The following is a 10,602-nucleotide window of genomic DNA, read 5'->3' as shown; positions in this document are numbered from 1 at the left end:
TTCTTAAATGTATCCCCTTAGATATGCTCTTACCACTGGCTTAACTATTATTATTGCAAGGTATGCTGCTATAATCTTGATTGACGTTAGCTGAACCTAGATCATATGCAGCCAACCAATTTACATGTTGTCATGGTATGTATTTATAGTAGTTAGTAAGCTAAGATCACTGACTTACACCATGGTGTCTCTGTCTCACACTAAAATACAATAACATCAAACACTTTTACATTTACATTTTATTGGCTTATAACTCTTTACTATGTCGTACAATAATCTACATCTACATCTACACAGTTGTACTTTATGTTTAAATTGCGCAGACATGAAACATTTTGTCAGTAGTGTCAATGTGGTGCGCCGTCACTGATCATCATCATTGTGTGCCATGCACTGTCACCGGTTATGCTTTTTCATATGTGTGGAGGTACATTTTAATCTCTTATGGTGCTCCGACACCATTTTGGTCAAGCAGGCTAGGCTATCACTGTCTTAGCCTTGCTAACTGAACTACTTTTTGCATAAATATAAATACCTTAATAGACTTTCTTGCAGTAGCTTGGACTGCCCTAGTAGGACCAAAGAAACTCCACCCATGTCACAAATCATACTGTAAGGAGGGGCATGCCAAAACTCTCTGCATGACTCTGAGATGTTTTTATATTCTGGGTCTGTTTAGGCTACCTTTCACACTATTGGGAATTGTTGTGGTTGATGTTCTAAAACATGAACACAGGTTTTCTTCTGAGAGGTGAAAGGCTACCAAATGTTAATTGCCTTTTTTAAATTTTGTTTGTTTGATCAAAGCAACATTTTCAGACAAAAAACAAACTCACAAATGACCACGCTGCTGGATACATGGATGCAATGAGAAAAAAAACCCCACGCACTTCAGGGTGTTCCCCATTTATAAAATGTGAATGTTTATTAAATGTTGACAAGAACATTAAAACACAGTATCAAGATTCAGCAAAACAATCTATAGTACTTCACCAAAAAGAAAAGAAAAAGAAAACAGAGTTAGTTCTGCGCTGGGACTGAAGGAATGGGAGGACTGAGGGCCAGAGAGAGGAGAGTGGGGACAAGAGTGGGGCAAAAAGCAGAGCAATAAAGAGGCAGGGAGTCAGGAGCCGGGAAGAGAAGAGAGGTGAATTTAGGATCTATGGAGTGAGAGGGAATTGGCAGCAGAGGCTAAGGCAATTAAGGAGGTACACAGTAAGAAAGATAGGAGGTTTGGGGACCTGGGGGATCGATCAGGAGGGTGCTGATGCACTGTAATGAGCGGGATAACTGGGAATGATTAGAGCCTCTGATTTCACTCTTTTATCATCTCTTCCGTTGGAGACTTAGCAAGCTGCAGCAGAGAGAGTGACTGTAAAAGCATTCACTCAACAAAAACACAGAAAGGGGGCATGGCAAATAATACTTGTCTTTACATTTAAATAACAAGGGGCAACATAGCATTAACATATACAGTGAGCACAATGTGGTGTTGAGGTGAATAAAGATTTTGGGAGTGGGTTGTCAGGGTTTTGGGGTACGAGCGCAGTTCAACACAGTACCAGAAGGTGGTGTCCACTTTTATGGGTTCACAATCACAATAAGTAATAGTTCATTATAATTATGTAAATCTCTCTGTTATCAACACAAATAGCAGGGGAGGCAAGTTGTACATAAGCATCACATTACTTCAAAATTTCCACAGAGAGACACACTCAGCCTCCCGCTCTGTTGTTTGGCTCATGCACATGGGCATGTACAATCCAAAGCATGTGCATATATGTGTACACACAGAGACACTGTAGACGCACACATGTGCACACGCGCTCATACACACACACCCCTCTGCTCTGTCTAGCACAGAGAGACACACACATACATTTGCATACATTCTCACACGCAGTCCGGTTCCTTCTCCTTGAGTGACTCTATACATTTCCAACTTTTTTTTTTTAAATTTGCCATATCCTCTGACATTATCAGACCTCATACTCTGTGCCATTATAACATCAGCAAGTATCTGTAACATGTGTCTGTGCTTTGATGTCAAAGAGAAGGTGGCAGTAGTCCACCGAGACATGACGTAGAGCTGTATGTACACAGCCGAGGTGCTGCAGAAATGCACACAGCAAAGGGGGATCCTTCCAAGCACCGGTGATGACAGAAAAACTCACAGCTGTTCCAGTGTCAGAGGTATTCAGTGCAGCGTTGCTCAGTGCTACACGTTAACTCACTGTCAACTGGGACGACACCTTTCAACACACATTCAAAACTGTCTCCCGGACAGTGCCACAAGACTTTCCAAAGCCAAAATGTCAGAAAGATCACATATGTCCAGCAAGGCAGCTAACGTGCCAAGAGGTTTGAAATCTCTCTCATATTGTTCCTCCGTAAAAGATTTATATTTGTGCTGCAGATTTGAATGGGCATGTGCTTGAGGGATAATCACATTCCTCCTCTTCATTCATATATTTGACCTTCGGTGCAGCCTGGGCCACTCCCACCTGTCGCTCACATAGAGGAAGGGAAAAGGTTCTCTAATACATTACTTACATTTTTTTTTTAACCAGTGGATTTTTGTCCATGTGCTTGAGTACTCTTTGTGTTTTAGCATAGTAAGAAAACGGCTTCACATGCTCTAAAAGTCATACACACTGTACATTGAAATCTACAGATATTTTTTAAAGCTTTTAATACATCCAAAGAAACTCGATGAAACTGAAAAAAGTTGATTCACCGACTTAAAAAAAAGAGACAGAAAGAAAATCGGAATTGCACTATTTTCTGCCCATAGGTTGCCTTTGTTTTTTCTTCATAATTTTTTTTTTCATTTTTCTGTCATTCTTTTTTTTGTTTGCTTTAGGCAATTTTGTTTTTGCCATAACACATTGTAGAATTCCTACTCAGAAGAAAAAGACTGTGGTTGAGAGCGTCAAATCTTATTATACAGAAACTTTCTGTCCGCTTGCATGACAAGAGAAACTGTGTCACACAAAAAAAATGTCATAGTAATCACCTGGAAAGGAGAAAAAAATTACAAAACAGAGAACAAACCAGAGAAGAGGGAAGGGGAATTGTTGGCAAAAGTGTGACTTTCTTCAACAGGTAAGAAAATAAGATCAACAGTGTAGGTATGACACAGTCTTTGATTACTCTTTGATTCTCTTCCATTCTTCCCAATTCTTCTCCAAATTGTTGTCTTTTCCTTCTTAATACATGTACATACTTTACAGGCTTTGTTATTTCATGTTAACTACTTAGATGGAGAGAGTGAAGGTATGCCAGCCATGCATCATGTTTAGTCTGTCTGTGCTAAACATTGTAGTCAGTCAAGACGCTCCACTGAACTCATGACAGGAAATTGATAGTGTGAGAGAACTCTGTCTGTCTCTCTCTGTAGACACACACACACACACACACGTAAATCCAGACACGCACGCATATGCACGTACACACACACACACACACACACAAAGTGCTGGGTTACCATCTGTGAGTGCTGCATCAGTTGGCCAGTACTCAGCTGGCAGGCAAATCAGACAAAGTGCCCAATATGCTCCCTAATGGCCCAAGTCAGATGAATGAGATCCTCCGTTGTCTCTTTCTTTTTCTCATTTCTCTTTTTCATCCTTTTTGCACCTCCTCTTCTTCCACTTCCTCTCTCCCCGTTGATTTACTCTGTCTTTAGCTTCGACTAATTTAACTCTTGTCAAATTGTTTCCTCGTTCTCTCTGTCTCTGTCTCTCTCTCATTATCTTAGGCCCCACACTTCTTGCCACTACCCTGCTGGGTCTCATTCACACAGATCAAGGATGTAAATGTGACATAGTTTACCACTGCGCTGTCCTTTCTCACTGGGGAAACTCCTCCTGGATTTCCTTTGCAGAGGTGGAGGAAGGAGGATTTGTATCTCCTCTTCATATTTTGTGAAGGTTTTTTTTTAGAGCAAGACTCTCTCCAGCCACAGATTATACAGCAGTGGGCATCGACACTGAACCACAATCCAAGTGCCATGTCAGCACAGATGGAAGTTACATGTCAAGAGGAAAGCACTGGTGTGTGATTCTGCAGGAGATGGTTGGACCACCATGAGTAAAGCTAGCGCAGTGGACTGTGGGTTCGGAGCTCTGGGTTTGCAGTTATTATTAACTGAATGATCAAAAATAAAGGGATGATGGTTATATTATTTTTTTTTTTAAGAAAGGGACTATGGGGGAAGGAGGGATAATGGTAGCCAGCATGACACTAGTAGCTGAGTGATGGAGGAAGAGGAGCAAAAAGGGAGAGAAACATCAGGAGGAAAACAGCAGAATCGACTTAACTCAAAGAGGTATGTTTTAGTGAATAAACAATATCAAGACAAGTAACTCCACCTAGCTGTCAGAAGTTGTGGTTTGTAATGTTTCATAAAATTTCTTCTTTTTATCTTCTTTCTCTTTTGTCTTTCTCATTTATTCTCTGGGTCGCGGGTAGGTCGTATCTTCATCTCGGAGAACTTGAGGGAGTACTGCCAGCCAGTCCAGGAGGACCACTCGATGCCGTCAGCATAGGAGGTGTGCTGACCACGCAGGTACTGGCCGTTAAGGTTGGAGGTGTGGCAGTTGCGGTACCACCAGGCACCGTGGTAGAAGGAGGCGCAGTTGTTCTCTGAGTGGTCGTTATCCTTGTCTTTGGTGGTGAACTTCATCCCATTGTGCTTCAGCAGAGAGTCACCTAGGGCAGGAAAAATAACAAAACTGTAATGTCAAGTAGAATATAGATATTTATTAAATAGTCTTACATATTGGCATTCAAGGAATGAAACAAGCTCTCATAAACATGAGCAGCTGGGTGATTGAAGAAAAAACGTTTTAAGCAACAGCCATTGCATTTGAACCAACATATTCTACTCTTCAGTTAAGCATTTCTATAAACATAAGGAGATGATAGAATAAAAAATAAAGCTCCACAGTTCTCCAGAATATTGCTTCTCATTATCTAAAGCAGGAGGTCAGACTGGCTTTGTAGCCAATTTATCAAAGGTTCTGTGGTGACCTTTTTATCTTCCTCTTTTTAATAACACCACCCCAATGATATAATCAGGATGTCAGTTAATGGACAGAAATGAACAGAGGGGGGGAAATACATACTTAATGGACTTTCTTTCTTGTAGCATGTGCATCTTTTAGGTATTTGGTAGGTTTTGTTTGGTATATTATGTAACTGGTCCTGAAACCTTTAAAATATAAATAGTCAGTGAGAGGGCATTCTTCCCTGCAATCTGTGATTGTGAATATGACAATGATATTATACAACTCCAAGGATGCAAGATGTATAATCTAACTACCCTTAATCTTGGTCGGCATGGTAAGTATGCAGATTCAAATTGCAGAGCTCAACTCACATTGATAACTCCTTTACAAGCCATTGCTCTAAAAGGCTTAGAATTAAAATAAAAGCAAGTCCTTGCTATCCTGCGGTAGACCTAAAGTTTTCAGCAAATGGATGTTCAAAGAGCTAATAATGTTCAATAAACCCACCATACCTCCCCTTCACTCCCTGTCCTTTTCTTTCTTTCTAAAGCAGGCTTCACACTGTGACCAGAAGTGGACGGATAAAGCTGAGAGCAGAATGAAAGACCGCTCACCAGCCATCAGGTGATGGCTAACAGCTCGTCAGGGCATCAAACAGCCCTTAATTGCCCAGGATGTGGCCGCTCAGCTCTTTACCCTCTCACTCTGTCCTACTCTGTTCTCCATTTGGCATTACCATGGTAACCAGTCAGCAGAATAGATAATCTGATAGGCATGTCTAATATTCATGTAGTGTGCTTCTTGAAATTGGGTGAAAAGAGATAGTGAGGTAGAAAAAAATAAGAAAAAGAAAGTGCTCAATTGACAATGGGATGATGTCCGGCAGAGGTAGAAAAGAGGCAAAAAACAAAACAAAACAGAAGCACTTTAAGGCCTAATTTGCAAGGCGCTGGATGTCACCTTGGTGGCTTGGGGGGGCGACTTGCCTCTGATGCCCACTAAGATCCAGCTGCTCCTAGCTCAAATGAGCACCTGTCAGCTGGTCAGAAAGCAGCCACAGCACAGCAAAATACTACTACTGATAATAATAACAGTAGCACTGCCTAGAGGGAAGCCGAGGTGAGACCATGAGCATCCTGAGAGAGTACCCTTAATTTGACTGGATCAAAATGTCCAACAAGAAGGATGAGTTCAAGGTCAGGCCATGCTGAGGACAAGTCAGGAGTATTACAGGGCTCTTTAGCAGGCACCATATCTGGGGGAAAAGCTGTTACACACACAAAACATTTTTTTCCTTCCCCTCCTTTTTTACTTCTCTACTTTTATCTGCCTCGATCTTTCCCTTAGACACCTCTATACTAATTTTTATTTACCTCTTGCTCACTTCTGTTACTCTCTTCTTCTCACACACCTGTCCCCTTTGTTCCTCCATCCTAGTTTATTCTAGCCCTACCTCTCCTCTGCTCCATCTCTCATATCTGTCCCCATTCTCTCTGTGTTCTCGGAGCAGCGCTCCCCAAAGGTTCTTTAAATTGCTTCTTCATTTCAACGGCAGGTTTTTGTTTACGCTGCAGGTCAAGCAGTGCAATTAATTGGCAGTAATTTAATCAAGGTGACAGGTAGCTGGCTTGGATCTGATGCTTGGGGAGCAGAGACACAGACACTTGCAGTCCCCTATCTGTGTGTGGCTGTCTACATGGTTTAACAAGTGGACACACCTACTGCACTGTAAAAATAACATACTATTATTATTACTAGAAGGCAGCATGCACTTGTAGTTGGCTAGAGCTTTAACTGCCGTGACTTCTGTCTTCACAATTAGGTTAAATGAAAAAAATAAATTCTCGAAAACCAAATAAGTAGTATACTTTCAGAGTACAAGCAAAGGAAATCTTGAAAGCAAAGTCTAACTAGTTCACTGGTTATACATACCTGCATTGCCAGAATAGTCTCCCACAGTCAAAGGGTATCCATCATCATCGGGGTCCACTGAGAAGAGGCCTACTCCAAAGGTACCATACTGGGCAAATGCGGTGCTATTTTCAAAGTCCTCCAAGTCAATACGTAGCTCATAGTTTCCCTGAATGGACAGGGCATGAATCTGCTTCAGTCCTGCAGGGGAAAGGAGCAAGACACAGACGAAAACAATCCATTACAAGGAACTACCGTTGTTCTCAGCAAACAATTTAAAGCTATTTCAGTAGCATCTCAACACCATGCATTTCCTGGAAATAAGTAACATTTCCGTTACGTTTTTTTTTCTTCCATTTAGAGTCTCTCACTGCATGTGTAGGGTTACTTTCCAAAACAAGATTAGAGTTTCTTTTCAAAAGTGTGTCTACTGCTCACAGAAAAGTTTGCCGTGAGGATGAAGAGACCAGCTGAATCCACTGAAACGATGTATGTGATTTGTAATGACACCAACTTATTCACACTGACATGCAGTTGGAGCATGAAATCTAGCATTTGATACAAACTCACTAATCTTTCACAGCGACAAATTTTATTAGAAAATCTGCATGGAACATGGGTACCAACAATGACCTAATATTTTCTAAAGATGTATTTTCAGCCAAATCTCACAGGAATAACCTAAATCTGAAGAATTATCTCTTGCCCGCCTCTGCCTATTGGCCCTGAGTTCTACTTAGATCATCCATTGCCTACCCTAACCTAAGATTATGAATTTGCCTGTAATTGCTTTGAACTCTCCATCACAGGGTGGGTGTCCTGGATAAAGGAGATCTTATAAAATGGATCATGTACTAGTACTAGTGGGTAGAGAAAAGCTATTTTATAAAATAAAATGCAGAAGGTTATGTGTGGTTTAGTTTGATAATAATAATAATGATACGGTATTTTGTGGAACAGAATTTCTTCAAAAATGTGGTTCTTCAACTAGAAAATCTGAATTGTTGGTTGTGCATTGGTGTGTGAATGTGTATGAAAGGGTGAATGTGGCATGTAGTGTAAGAGCGCTTTGAATAGTCGGAAGACAAGAAAGGCGCTATACAAGTACAGGTCCATTTACCATTTACTTATCAAGGACAGTGAATTGCTTTTTGAACCAACTGATTCTCATTCTTCCAAAAGAGATGGCATTTATACAATGTCTAATTCCCTGCTGTGTCTCAGAACATCAAAGACAAATCCTAAAACTTACAAGGGTACTTGACTTGATGCAAATGTTACCCTTTAATATCAAAAAGATCCTGATAATATGTGTGTTTTACAGTAATCTTCAAAACCCACTGGCAAATTGTTTGGTTTATAGAAAATATTTGCTCAGTTACCCATTTATAAACTCTCATTAACTTTTGATTTTGCGCACATGATTAAGCATCAGGACTCAGCTCATTAATGACCACAATTAGCCATGAATCCCCATTATTACATTGGCACTGCATCTTAAATAGAATTAACCTTACTTTGCATCCTCAGTATGTGTAAAGATAAGATCATTTTCATTTCAAGTATGTTTTATAAATCCTTGATTGTGGCTTTATGCATTAAGTCATTACGTGTAATAAAATTCCTTCTGCAGACCAACTTAATAAATGAAAGATGATTTCAGTTCACATCCAACTGTCTCAGCTATTTCTGATTCAAGCTTGCCATCGCTTCATCGGATGCCTCGAACTGATCTTTTAATTGTTGCTCAATCCTTTAGAGAGAGTGTGTAAGACAGAAAGTGCCAGGAGGAAAAGAGGTTTCCATCCCTTCTTCCTTGCCCCCTCCTGTGTTGGAGTGATGGTGCTTCCCAGGGCAAGTTTTCCTCTCCTGGGTTGATCAAAGGTACAAGAAGAATACTGTGTCAGGCAGAGAGGAGCAGAAAGAACTCAACCTGCATTCCTTGAACACAAAACTCAAGGCAGGAAGACAAACAAAAGTGAACTTGGTCTCAAGACTTAAAAGCTTTGCTCCATGCTTACAAATGCACTCTATACAGTTGCAGTGTATTTTTGAAGGCGCGCACTGATGGAGAAGCTTCAAGGCCTTCATGGTTAAGAATGAGGGTTGGATTTAGAGCATGCAGAGAAAGCTGTAGGTTGAAATAGCTGGTTTAATGTTGGTTTTTACTGTAACATGACTCAGAATCAGCATGAAAGCCGATGGACCACAGGGAGGAAGGGGATTTCATGAACTTCAACAAAATCATTTTACCTCCTATGGCAATCATCACCTTCACAAATGAAACTTATTCTCCTTTTTAAACCTTACATACCTCAAACTGACTTTTTCTAATCTGAATTCCATTGTTGTCGAGAATTGCTCTCTGAGAGCACCTCGTCTGAAGTAGAGGGCTAATTTGATGACAAACACAGCTGAAAGAACCCATTATTATTCAGAGACAGAAGCTTGCAGTCTGGGCCCATGCATTTAGTTTGGATTTAATCTAGCCCAATGGGAGGTTGATCCTGTTCTTTTCACTTTCACAGTAGATCAGAAAATTGGAGGTGGAGGATTGGTCATTAATACATTCATAGGCAGGTGACTTCACGCATGTCACTTATCTGTTCATTCTTATACAGTGATATAAATACTAAACTACTGGGTACTGTATGCAGGAAACCGACACACAGAAACACACACAAAACGCAACACATTTTCACATGCATTCAGAGAAATGAAAATGGCTCATTTGCAGAAATAGTTTTCGTGTCACAGCCCTTTGAGAAAAAGTATCAATCCACACAACACCTAAGGGAAAAGTACCCCGGAGTGATTTGACAAACTTCAAAAGAAAGACTTAGGATGTTTTCTCTTTCAGAAAAAAATGAAAATAAAAAACACAACTCTATTTAAAGACTGTGCGGCTTCCAACTGTATTTACATAACTTTAATTCAGTCCCTAATTAAAGCCCCAGAGAATCTCAGCGAGACTTTAATTCAGAATAATTAAAGAGGAAGACAAGTGAAATAACAACAGAGACTTCTTTGGTTAAAATCTAAATGCTCAGGTGTAACTCCTTGTTAATTAAATGCTATTGTTAGGTTATTTAAAATGGGTTCCAATATAAGGGAGAATTTTGAGGTGTTTTGCTTCAGTATTAACATGCTGATTGCTCCATTGGGAAGAGACTCTTCTCTCTTCTCTCTTTGCCATTTAAGGGAAGCTTAGCAGAGAATCAAAAAACTTCTGTCCTTCTACACGCTTTAGATCAGCAATTAGGGTATGCTTTTTTTATTCCCTGTATTCTGACTTATATCTGGGCCATATTGAGACACATTATTTTTTGTTTGTTTTGATTGTACTGTCTACCTTTTTTATCCAACTCTGTGGCACCGTATTAGCAACCAAACAAAGCAGGTAACATGAACCTAGACCCTCTGGGGCCCAAAGTATCATCAGGCTGTCTTTGTGGCAATAACACAAATAGTAATGGCCAAGATGGTTCCTTTATTTGATCAGAATCTAGTTTAAATACCTTTTAATATTTCAATATTAATATTTCCCACATGGTGCATGTTCTTTAACCAATGTGTTTAGTAAAATTATCACAACAGACCTAAAATGCCACAGCATGAAATAACAGCACATGCCAGTGGCAGGAATATGTGTGAATGAGTTTGGGGGGGGGGGGGGGGG

At 40.3% G+C, this 10,602-nt stretch overlaps 1 protein-coding gene across 2 annotated transcripts in view; it reads right to left on the bottom strand.

Annotated features, from left to right (window-relative positions):
• Positions 1 to 975: 975 nt before the first annotated feature.
• The window catches only part of fibcd1 (fibrinogen C domain containing 1), a 109,491-nt gene continuing 99,864 nt past the window's right edge, over positions 976 to 10,602 (bottom strand). For both annotated transcript variants that reach the window (XM_035668661.1, XM_035668662.1), the window contains 2 exons: positions 6,945 to 7,124; positions 976 to 4,713 (listed from right to left, as the gene is read on the bottom strand). In XM_035668661.1, the coding sequence (XP_035524554.1) occupies positions 4,448 to 4,713; positions 6,945 to 7,124 (446 nt within the window). In that variant the 3' untranslated portion in view covers positions 976 to 4,447. The remainder of the gene's footprint in view (positions 4,714 to 6,944; positions 7,125 to 10,602) is intronic.

This window comes from Morone saxatilis, unplaced genomic scaffold, assembly GCF_004916995.1.
Source record: "Morone saxatilis isolate NCDOM2014 unplaced genomic scaffold, NCSU_SB_2.0 Contig21, whole genome shotgun sequence".
Lineage (NCBI taxonomy): Eukaryota > Metazoa > Chordata > Actinopteri > Moronidae > Morone > Morone saxatilis.
This window is presented reverse-complemented; position numbering and strand designations above follow the sequence as displayed.